This window comes from Canis aureus, chromosome 19 (assembly GCF_053574225.1).
Source record: "Canis aureus isolate CA01 chromosome 19, VMU_Caureus_v.1.0, whole genome shotgun sequence".
Taxonomy (NCBI): Eukaryota; Metazoa; Chordata; class Mammalia; order Carnivora; family Canidae; genus Canis; species Canis aureus.
The window spans coordinates 58,117,367-58,136,001 of NC_135629.1; the positions used below are offsets into that span (position 1 = coordinate 58,117,367).

The following is an 18,635-nucleotide window of genomic DNA, read 5'->3' on the forward strand; positions in this document are numbered from 1 at the left end:
GAGCACGGAATGTCAGCCTTCCTTCTCAAAGAGAAACAAAAACTCCAGGCAGGCATTCCAGAGATGGCCTCGCCCTTCTCCACCCACAGAACTCTCCTCTGAAATCCAGGACGTGCCTGCAGGAAACTGTGAGAGGTAGCCAAGGGGCTGGACACACAGTGACAGACCAAACCCAACTGGGCCCCAGACGGACTGGCCAGAGCCCGAGCCCTGGGAGGCCAGCACAGAGGCTCCCGGGTGGGAACGCTGGCTGCTGGTGGCCGCCCGCAGGGAGGACGGCCACTCGGCGGCTAGCTCAGCCTGACTTCACACATACCAGGCGCCGCTTCCGCAGTGTGGCATTTCCAATTACGTCCTTGCTCTGACAGCCTCTGCCAATATTTGATAAACATTTCCTACCAAAATAACTTTGTGGAGGCGACAGCCAACTCTAAAAGGAAATTTCAGACCAGCTTGCACCGTCGAAGAAGAGCTGATCAGAGGTTGTGTCCCCAGCAAGCATGGAGAGGCAACTCGGGCAGAGCTCTGCTCACCTTTTGGTGTCGTAGTCGATTAAAACGTAATTCTCCATAGCAAGCTTGAGGTCTGGGATCTCTTCACAGACCCATCTGAAACACAAAAAAGCAGAAACAACAGTGAAGAGTATTCTTCACGCTCTATTTTTTACTCTCAACTGTGTCACTGTTTACTCCCAAACACTTAAAAAAAAAATCCTCATCATTCAACTCAAAATGCACAAGAGAAACTAGTGTAAGAGAAAATGCGTATTACTTCAGGGTAAACCATGTGATGCCATGGATGAAGCTGCGCTTCACGCGCGGTCTGGGGAGCTCCCGTCCCTGTGTCACTGTCAGCTGCTGGGGGCTCCTGGGGGCTCCTGGCCCATGAGGGACAGAGCCAAGGAAAGCAGCCTACTTCGGGCAGAGAACCTGGATGGCAACACGTGCACCGGGAGCCAGCAGCTGTCAGGCCATGCGTTACCCAACCCCAGGACACGGGGGCTTCTTCAGCTAACACGCTACAGTAAACAGACACAGAGGGAGCCTACACAGTAAAGGACAGAAACACACACCTGCCAACCCCAAGGCGTCACCCTTGCTGGATCCCAATGCAACCCTGACAAAGAGCCTCGGGAGAGGAGTCGATGCTACAGATCTTCCAGAGAAAACACGGGACGTGATGGAAAACGTCCCGCCAAGGGATGTGAGGACTTAGATGAAATGAACTAATTCCTGGAAAGACACATGAGCAAAACTGACACAAGAAGAAAGGGAATCTCGGAACAGCCCTGAGCCTACTACACACCTAGATTGCCTCGCTGCTCAAGCACGTTCCCACAGACACGTCAGGTCTCGCTGGCCTTGCTGCACAGTTCTACCAGACATTTAAGCAGGAGTGACACTAATCGTTCTCAGTTTTATGAGGCCAATGTTACCCTGATACCAAAACCAGAGGGAGGCAAAACTGGAGTAGAACAGGCTATCTACCCACCAATATCCCTCATGAACACAGACACAAAAGTCCTCTAAAAACACTAGTAAACTGAAGTCAGCAATACATGCTAATCAGGTGGGGTTTATGGCAGGAAAGAATCACTACTCCTCACCTTACCTAACAGTATAAAGGGTAAAAAGTGATCATCTCAACAGATACAGAAAACGTCTAAGACAAAACCCAAGCCCCAGGCAGGATAAAAACTCTGAGGAAGCAAGAGGTGGAGTGAGGTGGGGCTGTGACCACATGCCCACTGTCCTGCTCTGCCTGTGGCCTCCCTGCCAACTCCACTTTGTGGGGACGCGAGGTCTCCAGTAGGAGGGAGGGATGCCCTGTGCTGTCCTATGGGCGTCCCATATCCCTGTGTCCCTGTGTCCTTGAGCCAGACTCCCTCACCAGAGCAGGAAGCAGGTGCTGAGTCCAATTAGCAGTTTCCTTCATCATCATGTCCCACCAGTTCCCCCCAAAACACACACACACACACATACTCCCACCTCATACTCTGGAGCCCCTCCCCACAAGACCCCTTCACACTCACAGTCACCAGAGCCAGCTGGGCAATGCCCACCTCCAAGCATCAACCTGCCCAAGGGTCCCTCTAATACATCCGAATTTTCCCTCCCTTCCCTCCTCATGAGCATGTCCTTGCGGTAAACTCTCTGCTCAGCAGCACACATGGTGCACGTCAGGAGACCTGACAGTACAGGAAGGTACAGGTCCTACGGATGCCACCACACCACTGGTGCAGGACTGAGCACTCCCAGAAGGGTGGGGACAGGCAAGGACACAGGCCACCACCATTTCCCTTCAACACCCTACGACAGGCCCCAGCCAGCAGCAAGTGGCAAGAAAAATAACTAAACAGTATAAAGACTAAAAAAGAAGAAGCGAAACGTCTCCATTCACAGACACACAATACGATACACAGGCCATCCCCTAAGAATTTATATAAAAGCTTCTAGAATTTACATGAATTGAGCAAGGTCACAAGACATGAGGTCAATGGGCAAAACTGAACTATGTATGCATATACCAGCTCCAAAGAATTGTTAAAATTTTTAAATGCCATTTAAAGTAACAGTAAAACATAAATACCTAAGGATAATTTTTTAAAAGTTTTACATATTTATTTTAGAGATAGTGCATTCAGGGGCAGGGCAGAGGCAGAGGGAGAGAGAGAATCTCAAGCAAGCTCTAGCCCAGCGCAGAGCCCAACCCAGGGCTCGATCTCACAACCCTGAGATCACAACCTGAGCTGAAACCAAGAGTTGTATATTAAGTGACTAAGCCACCCAGGCACCCCATTAGTGATGAATTTAATAAAAATTTTCCAAGACTTCTAATATTGAAAACTATACAATATTGCTGAGACAAATCAAAAATGAAGGAAAGCAAGGGAAACTATGTTCATGGAACAGAACACTCGACGTTGTTAAGATGACCCTTCTTCCTGGACTGAACTGCCAACTCTAAGGAATTCCTAGAACAAGCCCAGTAGGCCTGCTGAGAAACAGACAAGCTGATTCTACAACTAACATACAAAGAGAATCTATGAGAGCCTACATAATCTTTAAAAAGAACACTGTTAAAAGATTTAACTGCCTTATTTTGAGACCCACTGTAAATCTCCAGTAACCAAGAGAATGTGTTGCTGGAGTACAGAAGAGAGAGATCAATGAGCCAGAGCACAGAACAGAGGCAGACTTACATCTCAACGGGCTGACTTCTTTTTTTTTTTAAGATTTTATTTATTTATTCATGAGAGACACACACAGAGAGAGGCAGAGACACAGGCAGAGGGAAAAGCAAGCTCCACGCAAGGAGCCTGATGTGGGACTGGATCCTGGGTCTCCAGGATCACACTCTGGGCTGCAGGCGGTGCTAAACCGCTGCACCACTGGGGCTGCGCCAATGGGCCTGCCCTCAACAGGCTGACTTCTGATAAAGGCACCAAGCCAGTCTGATGGGGAAAAGGAAGTCTTTTTTAATAAATGAAGCTGGAACAACTGAATAGAAAAAAAAAAAAAATGAATCTTAATCCCCACAAATATAAACCCCCATTTGACATACACAAATATCCATTCACAGTTGATCTTAAACCTGAACACAAAAGCTGAAACTACAAAGCTTCTTGAAGAAAACAAAAGAGAATACCTTCGTAACTTGGGCAGGAAAAGTCTCCTGGACGTGACCCAGAAGAGTAACCACCAAAAAATGAACTGACACACTGAAGACGTCCACTAGTCAAGTGGAAGCAGCACTATGCGTAATACAGTATTCTCATGGGGCACTCACTGCCAGAATATGTCAAGAATTCTCACAACTCAGCAAGAAGAAGACAAACAACTCCATCTCAAAAAATAGCACAAACTACTCTCCAATAAAAAGAAACCAGAGCTCCTCAGAGATGTGGCTGATTCAAAGGTTTGGAACATGGGAAATTCAAGATGACTCTGAAGCATCTGTGATTCTAGAAAGTGAGGATGTACTCAGGAAGGCGGGGCAAGGACAGGGCACACACCGAGAGAGCCCCAAATGGCCAGCAGAGGAACAATGTGAGTGACAAAATAGCAGTAGTGGGTTATAGCCCACAGAATGAAATAAATACATATGGAAGAACAGCTCTTCCTTATAGAAGACTCGCAGTCCAAAATGTGAAGAGAATGAGGAGAGAGAAACCCACCTTTAGAACAAAGCAGTAACCAGCCACGGCAGGTGAGACCCACCTCTGGACACCAAAATCTGCAGTAAAAGTCCAAGGAAAGATGAGGTATTTACATGGTCTCCAAGGATCTCCTCCAAGGTATTTATTAATTAAAAAGGGAAAAACACTGGGCAGGGGGATGGGTAACTGGGTGATGGGCACTGAGGAGGGCACTTGATGAGATGAGCACTGGGTGTTACACTATATATATGTTGGCAAATCAAAATTCAGTCAAAAAAAAAAAGGAAAAACACAGACTACACATCAGAGAAACATGGTAGACCAGGTGAGCAAGGTTAAGGTCACCACAGTAAGACAAGGCCTGCACTGAGGGCTCTTATCATGAACAGAGACTTTTTGTCAAATGCTTTTTTTGCACCTGTTCCCTATCATTCAGAAACACACCACAGATACTGTTATTTCGTTCATAAACACCTCAGCACTCATCTGTAAAACTTAAAGACTACTTCTTCTTTTTTTTTTTTTTTTTTTTTTTTTTATTTATTTATGATAGTCACAGAGAGAGAGAGAGAGGCAGAGACACAGGCGGAGGGAGAAGCAGGCTCCATGCACCGGGAGCCTGATGTGGGATTCGATCCCGGGTCTCCGGGATCGCGCCCTGGGCCAAATGCAGGCGCCAAACCGCTGCGCCACCCAGGGATCCCTAAAGACTACTTCTTTTAACACAACTACAGCGCCATGCTCACACCTAGGAAAAACAATACCAAGGACAGCAGGGAATTTCCTCAAACTCAAACAGACCATCTATGAAAACCTAGAGCTTTTACCACTTCTACACAAAATTGTGTTGATCCTAGCCAATTCAATAAGGCAAAGAAAATAAATAAAATCATAAAGACTGAAAGAAGTCTTTATGTCATAAAGACATAAAGAAGAAGTGAAACTATCCCTATTCACAGATGATATAGTTATTTCTATAGCAAGTCCTAAGAAATCTACAAATCAAGTACCAGAATCAATAAATTTAGCAAAAGTCATGGTTAATATATGAAAATCAACTGCGTTCTTATTAGCAGCAGGCAAATGAAAAATAAAATATAACACAGAATCTCATTTACAATGGTGTCAAAAACTTAACTACCTATCTGGGACTAAAGCTAACAAAAGGTGTTCAAGATCCCACACTAAGATAAAAGAGCACTGCTGGGAGAAATGTGGAAAGATCTAAGTAAGCAGAAAGATATACCATGTTCATGGGTTGAAAGATCCAGTATTGGAAGGCTCAATGGCCAATCTCCAAATCACTATTGATTCAATGCAATTCCTGACAAAATTATGCAAAAATCAACAAGCTGATTCTAAAATTCATATGGAAATGCAAAGGAGATGGAATAACCAAAGCAGTTGGAATAACCAAAGCAGTACTTATTATTATCATCATTTTTTCAAGTAAGCTCCACACCCACTGTGGAGCCCAACATGGGACCCGAACTCCAACTCTGAGATCAAGACCTGAACTGAGATCAAGAGTTGGATGTCTGGGATTTTTAAAAAGATTTTATTTATTTATTTGACAGAAAGAGAGAGAGAGAGCACAAACAGGAGGAGCACCAGGCAGAGGGAGAGGAAGAAGCAGGCTCCACGCTGAGCAGGAAGCCCCACGTGGGGCTCTATCTCAGAACCCCGGGATCATGACCCAAGCTGAAGACAGATGCTTAACCAGCTGAGCTACCCAGGTGCCCCAAGAGTTGCTTGTTTAACTGGCCCACCCAGGCACCCCACCAAATTACTATTTTAAAAGAAGATCAAAGGTGGGGAACTTACTCTGCCCAATTTCAACATTTACTATACAGCTAAATTATTTTTTTTAATTTTTTTAAATTTATTTATGATAGTCACAGAGAGAGAGAGAGAGAGAGAGAGGCAGAGACATAGGCAGAGGGAGAAGCAGGCTCCATGCACCGGGAGCCCGATGTGGGATTCGATCCCGGGTCTCCAGGATCGCGCCCTAGGCCAAAGGCAGGCGCCAAACCGCTGCGCCACCCAGGGATCCCAATACAGCTAAATTAAGCAAGTTTTTCTTTGGTGAAAGAACACAGACGTGGGTCAGCAGAACAAAACCAAGCCTAGAAATAAACCAACTCCTACACTGTCAACCGACTATTGACAAAAGTGATAAGGAAATTCCATACAGAAAGGGCAGTCTCATTAACAAATGGTGCTGGAAATATTGGACACCCACATGCAAAACAATCAACTTCAACTCATACCCTGTACCACATGTCAAAATTTACTCAGAATGAACAAAAAAAGTTAAATAGAAAACCTAAACCATAAACCTTCTAGAAAGCATAGAAAAAAATGCTTGTGATCTCAGATTTGGCAAATATTTCTTAGGAGGCAGAAGACACAAATTATAAAAGAAAAATGTGTACAAACCGGACTTTTATTAAAATTTAAGCTATCTATGCTTCAAAAGACACTGTTAAGAATATGAAGAGGTAAGCCAGAGACTGGAAGAAAACATTTGCAAAATACACATTGATACAGGACTAGTAACGAGAATAGGTAAAGAATACTTAAAATTCAATAGCAAAAGATAGAGAACATCATTAATTATTAGGAAAATGCTTATTATTATTATTATTTAAAGATTTTTTTATTTATTCATGAGAAACACTGAGAGAGAGGCAGAGACACAGAGGGAGAAGCAGGCATCTTGCAGGGAGTCCGATGTGGGACTCGATCCCGGTACCCTAGGATCATGCCCTGAGCCAAAGGCAGATGCTCAACTGCTGAACCACCCAGGCGTCCCAGGGAAATGCAAATTAAAACCACAGCGAGATACCGCTACTCAGCTCAAATTAGACCAGCACAACCAAACCATGTCAATAGCACATGCTGGTGCGTTGGGGAGCTACTGGGACCTTCCTGCATGATCCCTTTGGAAAACATCCTGGTAGTTCATCTTAAAGTAAGTTGCTAGAAACCCAGCAATTCCACTCCTGGGTATTTGCCCAAAACAAACAAAAAACATATCTACTAACAAAACCCACGTGAACATTCCTAACAGCTTTATTTATAATCACCAAAGTCAAAAACAGCCCAAACATGGACATCAATCTGGTGGGATGAACAAACTATAATTCCCTACAGTGGAACACTCCTCAGTAACAGAGGTAAAATGACTAAAAAATTACACACAACAACAGGGAGAATCTCAAAATCATGTGCTGATTGAAAGCAATCGGGGAAGAAAAAAGTATGCATAGAACGAGTCCATTGGTAAAGTTCTAGAGCATGCAGAGTAACCTGCAGTGGCAGAAAGTGGGTCGGGGCTGCCTGGAGACAGTGGCGGAGGGAAGGTAGCAGGGGACGCAAGGAGGCCCATGTGGCTGACGGAGACGCCCGCTACTGAGGCTGCCTCACACATGTGCGCACATACCCACATCGGTCAGAGCGTGCACCGTGCCTGCCTATGCTTTCTTGTACTCCCACTGTATCTCAACTGCATCTTTTAAAAGTATAAACACAGAAAAGACTACAGTGGATGGAGGTACAGATGACACTTGAGTGGCAATGAGTGGGTCACTGTGAGGCTGCGTGGTGAGTACATGGGTTCGTGACAGCCTCTGCCTACCACTCTATCTGCTGGGAATTCTCCATTATAGAAATTAAATTAAGAGACCATCTCACCAGTGAACAGAATTTGCAGAGACAAAAAGGAACAAGGTGACGTTATTTTGAGACTCAGGACGTGAGGCTCAGGCCACGGCCAGCTCCAGGAGAGGACAAGCCACAGCAAACAAAGGGCTGGCTGGGCAGCTGCAGCACTGGTGCTGACCCCCTGCAGCGCAGGGACAGGCACCCTGCTTGGCGGATGAGAAACCGGCATAGAGGCCACTGGGGCTCACGCCAGGCCACCTGACTCAGAGCTCTCCTGGTAACCACAACACTCCCACTTCCTAACCAGCAACCTTCTTTAAAAATAACATAAATCAAACTAAGGCAACTAATTAACACTATTGATTGCTTTCAGGCCCACCCTGCAACATTTACACGGATTATTTCATTTAAATTGAAAACAATCTGGCAAGGAGGCATTGCGTGGCCCCAAGAGCAGAACACGTAGGTTCACTGCCCAGCTACCACGCGGCAGGGAAAGGACTCCCATCGCAGCTGGACCTCACACCCCACCTTTCTCACAGGGCACCAGAGCCTAGCCCTGCCACCGGCCACTGCAGGTTCATGCAGACATCATGACCAGGGCCCAGGTGGTTGCTACATGGTTAAGGATTAGGGGGACCAACACAGCAACCGAGGCCAAAGCCACACATACACATGAACGGCTTTAGTGCAGACGCTCAGAGAAGGATGGGGTCTCTGAACACAGACGTGTAGAGCAAGCAGCAGTTACAGAATTGCGCCCAGCAGCCACGGCCGGCACTTCGGGGGTCCTTCCAGACCCCAGGCCAGCACGGGAGAAAGCCCACCAGAAACAGAAGGGCAGGCAGCCTTCATGCAGGTTCCGTCAAGGCCGCCTGCCTGTGCTCGCTTCGGCAGCACATATACTAAAAAAAGGCCGCCTGCCTGAGGGGGTGGGGGGGCAGACCTTTTCTCCGCACTCAGAGAACAAGCCAGCGGAAGGCTGTCCAGGCTACCGAGGGCAGGAGCAGCCGCAGGAGAGCTGAGTCAGCACCAAATCCAAGAGGGGGGAGAGGGAAGCAAGGTGGAGAGGGGAGGTGGGAGCCCCCAAACCCTGCCAGCTGGGCAATTCCCTCCCCTTCCACAAGAAGAAGCCAAGGCTCAGAGAAGCACCGAGACCTGTTCGGAGCCACATGCAGACGACCTGGACTCCTCTGACCAAGCTGTCACTGCTTCTCAAGTCTTCTCGAGGTGCTCGCCGTGGAGCCACGGAGGGCAAGGCGGGGTCAAAGGCAGGTAAGCCCAGAGAGCACAGGTGGGGTGGCCTGCATGGGGGCCCACCCTGTGAGGCCCCGCCCACCCCGGCAGGTGCCGCACTCACCGGATGGTCTCGATGATTTCATGAGCAGCATCGTGGTGTTTGTCCTGAAAGACAAAGGGACAGGGTTTACACCCTCCAGTGGTGCAGGGTGCGGGGACCCGGCAAGGCCAACGGACAGCCCCAGCCCGGGGCATGAGAGGCTGCTCTGGGACCCCTGCCTACACTGGACACACTACCCCTGAGGAAGACCTGTTCCAACGGCACTCCCTCCCGCAGCGGGCAATGGGGAAGGGGCCTGGGATAGTCTATGCCCTGACCCTCCTGTCCCCACCCCGCACCCACCACTCTGCTGACCCCCACCCGCACCCCCATGTGCTCCTGCAGCCTGGAAGCCACAGTCCTGGCTCTGACTTACTGAACCTCTCCAAGCCTCTGTTTTCCCATCTGTAAAATGGGGAAACACCAGTAACACAACAGTAGCGTGGCCGTCCTCCCATAGGAACACAGACTAACCCCACCACTGATCAGGACAGGTCCCCACCATGCCCGCTGCACAGGGCTCACCACTGCTCCTTCCTCAGAGGAGGCAACTGAGTGATCTGGGCAGCCAACTGACTCCAGACCTTGCAGAAACCAGGACCAGATGTCCCGAGAGGCCTTTCCTGGCCCTGTCGCTCCTTGATACAAGCTCTGGAGCACTCCGCCACTGCTCCACAGAGGGTGTATACACACCCTGCCATTTGCACCACCTTACAACAAACGCCTGGGGGCAAGAGCCTGGGCTGGGGGGGCCTAGAGCAGTGCCTCCCCCACATCCTTCAGTAAGTGTCAAAACAACTCTGAGTACCCGTGTGCCCTAACCTTGCTTCCATAGGGACAGCTCTATCAGGATAGAATTCTCACAGAACAGAGCTCGCCCACTTCACGCACGAAACTCCGTGGCATTGCAGAACTTCCAGGATTGTACAAGCAATGCACCAATTCCAGAACCACCCTCATCACCACAAAAAGATATCCTGCCCCCAACAGCCATCACTCCCCAGCCCCTGGCAATCACTAATCCACTTTCTACCTCTGTGAAAGTGCCTGCTTCTGGACACTTCACATGAATGGAATCACACATTGCATGGCATTTTGTACTAAGCCTTATTTTTATTAAGGCCAATGAAGAACCATCCCTTCAGTGTTCTTAATAATGTCCTCCAACTAAGGATCAAATGACAAACGTTACTTGCAGTCCAGTTATTTGGATGTGGCATGGCGGGGGGACAAGACAGCAAACAGGCAGCCGGCTTGGGTGGCACCGTGCAGCCCAGTGGACCCAAACGAGGGGCACCTGACTGGCAGCATCAGCACGATCTGTCAAGTCAGAAACTTGGGCTGGGGACTGCCAGTGGGAACCAGCGGCCCCAATATCTCATGTCAGAAGACATATGGCAGCAGCTCTGCTGGGCACGTGAAGACAGCTTTGGCCCAACTTCAAAAGATCTGAAAAGAATGACGGGAATTGGCAGGAAGGAGAGCCGCCTCGCAGGCCCAGCACTACATGCACTCGGCCTTCTGACACAGGAGCCCCGGCTCTATCGGTGGGCCATGCCAACCTGCGCAATACCCTCTGGGTCCCAGGGAAGCGGGAACACACCCACTGCTCCGATTCACTGGGAGGGTGGACAGGAGTGAAGAGCTGGGTGACCCCACAAGGGAACATAGCTTCTCTGCTCATCTTAGCCTCTTCTTCACACCTCCTGCCTCACCAAATGCTAAGCCCCTCTCACCTGAGCACCAGCAGAACCTTCAGAGTCCCTACAAACCCCTCGTGGGCATTTCCCTACTATATCGTGAGACGTTTGGCACTATATTGTGCTCGGACGGCTTGCCCAGAAGCCTACGCCACTGAACACCAGAGTGCCCCATGAAGTGCCATCCTTCCACATAGCTTGACCGGCGGGCGTCCAGGCCCATCACTGCGCTCACCTATCAGCTCAGCCCGTGGCCCTCAAGATCTACACCTGCCATCCAGGCAGCAGCAAGGTGGGAGATCTGATAGCCACAGCAGTGGGAGTGCCCGACACACACATGGAAGTGTGTAACATATCCACTGAGCTCAGGTGTGCCAAGCCCTCTCCATGTGCATGGCCAGCAGTCCATTTTGCAGATGGAGACACTGAGCACCAACTTGCGCAGAGAGCCACAGCTCTCACGAGGCAGCGGTGGGACCTGAAGCAAGACCAGGAGACAAGCGGCACCCAATGCTTTGGTGAGGAGGGTGCAGGGCAGAGGGGAGGCAACCACAGTCCCTGCCTGGCAGCGACACACCCACTCCCAGAATGATCATGTTAACCTCCACTTTATGGAGGTGGGGACAGGTAAGTTGCACTTCATCCAAATGAAACAAAGACGCTTCCAAGGACAGCATCAAGAAAGCGGAAAGACAAACCACAGAACGAGAGAAGAATTCTGCAAGTCCTCTCTCTAGAAAAGCATCTGTGTGGGTCACAGGCATGCCTCACTGGGCTGCACTGTGGAAACGGGGTGCTTTTACATGCTGAGGGCTACAGCCCCCAGGACGAGCACATCTATTAGCACTGTCTGTCCAACAGCAGTTCCTCCCTTTGTGTCTGCATGTCCCATTTTGGTAATTCTCACAGTATTTCAAACTTCTTCTTGTTATATTTGCTATGGTGACCCGTGATCAATGATTCTATGTCATTGAAAACTCAGATGATTAGCACTTTTTAGCATAGTGTTTTTTCTTTAAGAAATATACATGGTCTCTTTTTTAGATGTCCATCATACTATTGCACACTTACTAGATACCATACAGCATAAACATGACTTTTATATAACTGGGAAACCAAGTAATCCCCATGAGTCATTTTACTGAGACATTTGCTTCACTGTGGTGGTCTGGAACCAAACCCGCAAGACCCCCGATGTGTGTACACGGGACTCGAACAACTCAAAATAAAGACAAATAAGGCCATTAAAACATGAACTGACACGGTCACTGCTACAGAGAAAATACTCCAATGGCCAGCCCACAAGGACACAAAAAGACACTCCACCTCCTAAGCCAGAAAGGGACACAAATCTAAACCGCAAGAATGGCTAGAGTCAAAATGATGGACACTAAGTGTTGGGGTGGGGAAAAAAGAGCCTTCACACCTGGCTGGTGAGAATGTAAAATGGTGCAGCCACTGTGGAAAGCGCCCTGGCAGTTCCTCAAATATTTAAACAGAATTTCCATATGGTCCAGCAATTCCACTCCTAAGTACACACCCAAAAGAAACAACATACATCCACACAAAAATCTGTATGCGCACTCAGAGCAGCAGCATTCCTAACAGCCAAAAAGTGGAAATGCCCCAAGAGTGTCCATCGACAGATGAACAGAAAAACACAACCTGTCCACCAAACACACACATCACTCGGCTGCGAACAGGAGTGAGACTCCCACACACACCACCCTGGGAACAGACCCTGAGCCCACAACGCTCAGGGACAGAACCAGACACAGAAGGCCCCACGGGGTGTGAGTCCACATGTGTGACACATCCAGGATGGGCTTGTCCCGGGGAGGGGGCTTGTTGGTGCCAGGGAGGAAAGGAGGATGGGGTTTCTTTGCGGGTGACAGAAGGTTCTGGAATTGATAGTAGTAACAGTTGCACAACTCTGTGAATATTGCACACTCTAAATGGGTGAATTGTCTGGTATGTGAATTATACCTCAAAAAAGCTGTTAGCAACAAAAAAACATCCAAAAAGTGATGCTGCCAATCATTAAAAGCACTCCCTCACCCCAGGAGGAAAATATTGCGTTTCTAAGACACTCAAATGACGCCCCTACTGTGCTGCTGTCCTGCAACGTTTAACGAAATTTGATGAAACCTAGATTCACAGTCTTGGCAGGAGCTTACCTGACTCCCGGACTACCTGTCCTGAGAAGCAGACAGGACACCACGCTGTGTCACGGGGTCTACAGAGGAGACCATCAACTCACACAGCACAAGGACAAGCAGCTGCAGAGGTGATGAGCTGCAGACATTAGTCTGGAACTTTCCACCAATTCTCTCTCTCTCTCTCTCAGATCACTCTCTCTAGGGAAGCTGGCTGCCAGGTCATGAGCAGCCCCACAGAGAGGCCGATGCAGTAAGGAGCTGAGGCCTCCCTCCCGCCAGCAGCCCTGCAAGGGCACCAGCATGACCGGCTCCTCTCGCCCCCGTCCAGCCTTCCTATGTGCTGGCCTCTGTGCTGACGGGAGAGACCCCTGCGCCAGGACCACCCAGCTAAGTCAGCTCCGGGATTCCTGACCGCAGGAACCATCAGAAAATAAATGCGTGTTGCTTTAAGCTGCTCAACTTTGCTTAATTTGTTAGGCAGCCACAGCTAACCAATACAGATTTTGCGTCAAGGCTGAGAAGCCAGTCTGGGAGCACTGCCTAGGAGAAAAAGTTCTACAGTAACGGGACTTGACGGTGATTCTAGAAATGCCTGTAACGGCAAGGGTCTGTCTGACTCAAGTCAGCACCGTAAAGCTACAAAACAAGCTGCAAAGCCCTGTGAAGCTCCTCCCGAGCGCAAGGTAGGGGCAAGCACGCTGACAGCAGCCCTGAGCAGCTGCTATGCAGCAGACCCTTGCCAGTGCGGGGCTCACACCACTCCGCCCGTCCTCACAAGAACCCGCCGCAGCCTGCCAGGCTGACTCGGCTCACACCACATCCCGTGGACCTGGAAAGGCAGAGGTGCCTGGAATTTGATCTCATCTTGTGAGAAGATGAAATCCAGCTTTCCCAAAGCTTTAAAAGCAGAAAAAGGGAAGAAAAAAGTTTGTAACTGTGACTCCAAAGGTTTCAGAATGATCCTTTTAGGGACTGGCCAGCTGCCACTGGCAGCCCTGAGACGTGTAATTTAAGATGCAATGATCACCATAAATGATTCAGAAAGTCCAACCTCTTGGACACGGGCTCTTCTTAGTACTCCACAGGCCTTCAGGAGAGAGAGACCAGAAGCTGACCTGGAAAGGTTAGAACAGCCCCTAGGAAGCCTGGATTTATGAGCAGCCCTTGTGTTGTGACCCAGGGATACCCACCCCTCCTCCATCTCAGGAGCTCTGGAACCCTGGGTCTGCGCCCCAGCCCCAGGGGCCCTACAGCCCACCCACCCCCATTCGCACACACAGCCCACATCCCCAGCCTGGCGCAGGCCACAGCAGGACGGTGTGTTTGCTGAATTGGGGACGGACCCTCTCTTGTACCGCGAGTTGCCTCAGAACATCCGCAGGGAGCAGCGGGAAGACATTCTTCCACATGAGCCCTGCTGAGCGAACGCAGCTAACTGGGAAAGTGGGCGGCGAGAGGCCCTCTACTTTGGGGAGTCCGTGAAAACAGCTACGACAAGGACAGCATGTTCCTGCCTCCAACCATACGGCCCGGAGGGGGACAGTCATCACATCCGGAGCAGACACAAAACTCCTCGCCAGCTCCGGTGGCCCTCATGTCCTCAGCACTGCCCGGCAAAGACGGTATGAAGGGAACACGTGCAGAGGGACAGAGCGTGGGGGAGACCCCGGCTGTCACACTAGCCCAGCCCAGCCCCCTCTCGTACCCCGAGGACAAACCCGAGAGTAAGCACCCAGGACAGCAACCCCAGGTCTGGCTCTGCCACCAGCCTGTCTCCAGCAGGCGTGCAGTTCCCCCTCTCAACACAAGGAGTGTGGACAGGAGCGTCTTTCAGATGCCCTTGTGCAAGGCAATGAGCCCAGGCTCCCGAGCACTCGGACCTCCTTCACTCTAAACGTCCGCACAGCTGGAGGGCTGTCTGTGCTGAGGGCGCACGGTGAGAGGCGGGGTGCAGAGGCAAGAGGTGAACAGAGGAGCATGTGCACAGGGAACCCGCCCACCAGCTCCATTCTCCTGACTGCCGTTTGCAACAAGAACGACACCCAAAGAGCACCCTCTACCCCCAGCAGGAATCACAGCGGGAGGGCAGAAGCCAAGAGGTCCTCTGAGGCAAGGGTCCTACACTGCGCCAACTGTCAGAACCCCCGGGGAGGCTTGTGAAGCACAGATGGGGCCCACGCACAAAGTCTCAGATTTGGCAGGTCGGGGGTCTGGGAATCTGCATTTCTAACAAGTTCCCAGGTGATGCAAACGCTGCCAGCTCCAGGACCCACTCTGAGAGCCACCACCCTGAGGAACTGTGGACTATATTCATGTGCACCGTGACACAGGAATTGCCGTGGACAGGAAGCTGATGTGCAAACAGCCCTGAGGAGTAGAGAAGGACAAAGAATGAAGGTGGGTGATGGCACACAGCAGAAGGTCTGTGTCTGTCTGCCTCGGTGGCAGGGCTTTGACCGTAGAGATTTAGTCGGAGGAGTGAAGAAAGACACAGTGCAAAATCAACAGGCGACGGGGACACTTGATCCAGGAAGAAGACCAGAAGGCCGTGGCTACAAAGCCCAGTCAGGTGGAGAGCACAGGGCCCAGGGGCCTGGCTGGGGTATGTGCCCGCACACCTGGTACCAGGGGCAGGAAGCAGCATGATGTGGCACCTGCAGGGCCTGAGCATCAGGAAGGGAGAGGCCTTCACGTGAAAATGAGCAGATGCATGAGCGGCTGCAGACAGCCCCAGGTGTCTGCACACCCCCAGCAAGGGAAGAGCAGGGTAGCAACAGTAGGGTGCCTGCCCCGTGGGCTCTGGGAAGGCGGTGGAAGCAAGCCCCGCCAACCATACCTGAGGATGAGACAGGCCACCGCCAAGGTCGCACAACAGCCGCAAGCCTCTTATAGGAACGCAAACCCAGAGCGCCACGCCAAGCCAGGGCCATCACAGGCGGGGGAGCAGGCACGGCCAAGTGAGCTGGGTCTCCAGCCAACACACTTCACAGAGTAAGAAGCTCCACAAAGACACCAACACGGAAGCACTCCTGGGGTGCTGGAGGAGCCAGGTGCTAAGACACAGGGAGCCGGCAAAGAACGCAATGTTTGTGCTCCCTAGACGCACGTGCTAGAGCCCTGGCTCCCAGTGGAATGGTGTGAGGACACAGGGCCTTTGGGAGGTGACTAGGGTTAAGTGAGATCACGAGGGTGGCACCCCTGCTGGGATTAGTGCCCTTGCAAGGGGATGAAGGGACCAGAGTTCTCCCTCTCTGTCCCGTGGGGACACAGGGAGAACGTGGGGCCAGGACAGGGGCCCTCCCCAGGTACCGACCCTGCCGCACTATCATCTGGGACTGCCGGCCCCCAGGACCGTGAGGCATCAGTGTCTGTGGTACCCTATTGCTGCAGTCCGAGCAGCTGCGACAATGGCCCGGGGCACAGACTGTGAAGAGCCAGCTTTCACAGGGTGACCCAAGAGGAGAGAGGGCGATGAGGAGCTGGCCTTGGAGCAGCGGGCCCCAGCCAAAGGCAGGGAGGAGGACGCACGTGGAAAGACAGCAGCCCCAGCAGAAGCGGCAGCTGGGAACGTGGGATTCCAGCCGGCTCAGCACCCAGGCCCTGAACCTCGCTGCCCATCACCCGGGGAGACGCGGGCGGGGGGCCTCCGTGCCAACCACCACGCGGGGACACTGGCCCTCCGAGCCGCAGCGAGGCCCGGGCAGCCCACAGCTCCCCGCCCGGCTTCCAGTGCAGCTCCACGCGACCGCACAGCAGCCACGGTCCTCCCCTCGACAGGGCTCTGCGAAGGAGCCAGCTCCTCGGACGCATGGCGGGGTCCAGGGCTGGGGCGATGAAACACGGGGAGCCCGGACATCCCGCACACCAGGCAGCAAAGATGGGGCTGTGGAAGGGCGCAGGAAGGCCCTGGGCCCAGGAGGAAGCCTGGAGGCGCTCCCAGGGGCCAGCTCAGAAGGTGAGCGAGAAGGTGACCAGACTGGACCCAGGAGTGAAGGCCACGCGGAGGCTCTCACCGTAAGTGAGTAAGCAAAAAGCAGAGCAGGTCTTCCCAGGGAGGAACTCCCAGGAGTGGGATGCAGGGAAGAAGAAAGGCAAGGTCCCCAGGGTCCTGGACAGCCTCAACACACCCCTCCCTGGGGCTGGACAGGGGAGAGACCTGGCTCAGGGCTCAGGGTCAGCACCGTCTGCAGTGAGCCGAATGGACGCCAGTAGCCTCAGGGGATCCCCGAGGAGACAGCGTCCAGCCTGGGGTACTCCTACCATGGCACGATGGCCTCCAGCCCCACACAAGGGCCCCCTGCAGGGTGGGCAGGTCATGACAGGCACCAGCTTGCCCTTAATTGTGAGGGACTGGCACAGGTTGTAGCTGAGGACACAGGACAACTGAACAGTAAGGAGACCCTGGGCTGGACCTAAGCAGACACGGACACGGGGAGAGAGAGTCAGGAGCATCCTCAATGCTGAGCCACAGCAGGGATCCTGCTGCCACGGGCAGCAGAGTAAGGAGTAAGGAACTCTCTTCTATTTGTACACCACTCTTCAGTCTAAAATCCTTTCCAGGAGATCCCTGGGTGGCTCAGCGGTTAAACGCCTGCCTTCAGCCCAGAGCGTGATCCTAGAGTCCCGTGATCTAGTCCCACATTGGGCTCCTTGTGGGGAGCCTGCTTCTCCGTCTGCCTGTGTCTCTGCCTCTCTCTGTGTCTCTTGTGAAAACAAATTAAAATATCTTAAATATAAATAAATAAATAAATAAATAAATAAATAAATAAATAAATAAATAAATAAAACCCTTTCCAAGTGCAAAAAGTAAGTTGCACAGGAAGGTCAGACAGAAAGTTCTCCAAACGCAGACAAACCAGAAAAGTGCTTTCAGGGTTTGCATGTGCTCTGCGCACATGCATGGCGCTCGGCCCACTATCAGCCTGCGCTCAGCTCACCCTTGCCCTCGCCCTTGCCCTCGCCCCTACCCCAGAAGGCCTTCCTATCCACCTGATAGAAACACTGCCTGCTGCCTCCTTACTTGGCAGGAACACTAGAAAGATAAACATAATACAGTTAGGGGCACCCAGCCGGCTCAGTCGGAAGAGCATGCAACCCTTGATCTCAGGGTCGTGAGTTCAAGCCCCACGTTGGGCCTAAAGGTTACTTAAAACAAAAAAAAAAAAAAAAGGCGTATTTGCAGTCTTTTGAAGATATTAATGATTCCACTCTTCCCCCTCTGAAACTTTACATTCCTCAACTCAGAAATAAGGAAAACATATAACATAACATCCACATTAAAGAATATACTAGATCACAGTCTGACTCTGTCTAAACATCTCAAAACTCAACATGGCCAATTTGCTCTTAATAATCACTTTAAATTTCATCCAAAACCTGTCCTTTCACAGATATTACGACACGGCCCTGTGACAAAACAAGCGCTCATTCCTAATCACTGTAAAACGGAGAGTGCCACTCTGGTCTCAGTTCACGATTAAGCTACGCAGTTAATTTATGGTTTGGTCTTCACATGGCTAATTCAAGCATTTATAGTGATAGCACCTTTTCCAGTTCAAATAAGCAAGAACCCAGAAATAGACACCATATGTACAAGCAAGTGAAGAGCAAAA

The 18,635-nt window shown here is 50.9% G+C and overlaps 1 protein-coding gene across 4 annotated transcripts in view; it reads right to left on the reverse strand.

Moving 5' to 3' along the window:
* DOT1L (DOT1 like histone lysine methyltransferase) overlaps window positions 1–18,635 on the reverse strand; it is a 65,435-nt gene that overhangs the window by 40,182 nt on the left and 6,618 nt on the right. For all 4 annotated transcript variants that reach the window (XM_077860625.1, XM_077860624.1, XM_077860627.1 and 1 more), the window contains exons 2-3: window positions 9,186–9,229; window positions 534–608 (exon numbers count right to left, since the gene is read on the reverse strand). In XM_077860625.1, coding sequence (XP_077716751.1) covers window positions 534–608; window positions 9,186–9,229 — 119 coding nt within the window. The remainder of the gene's footprint in view (window positions 1–533; window positions 609–9,185; window positions 9,230–18,635) is intronic.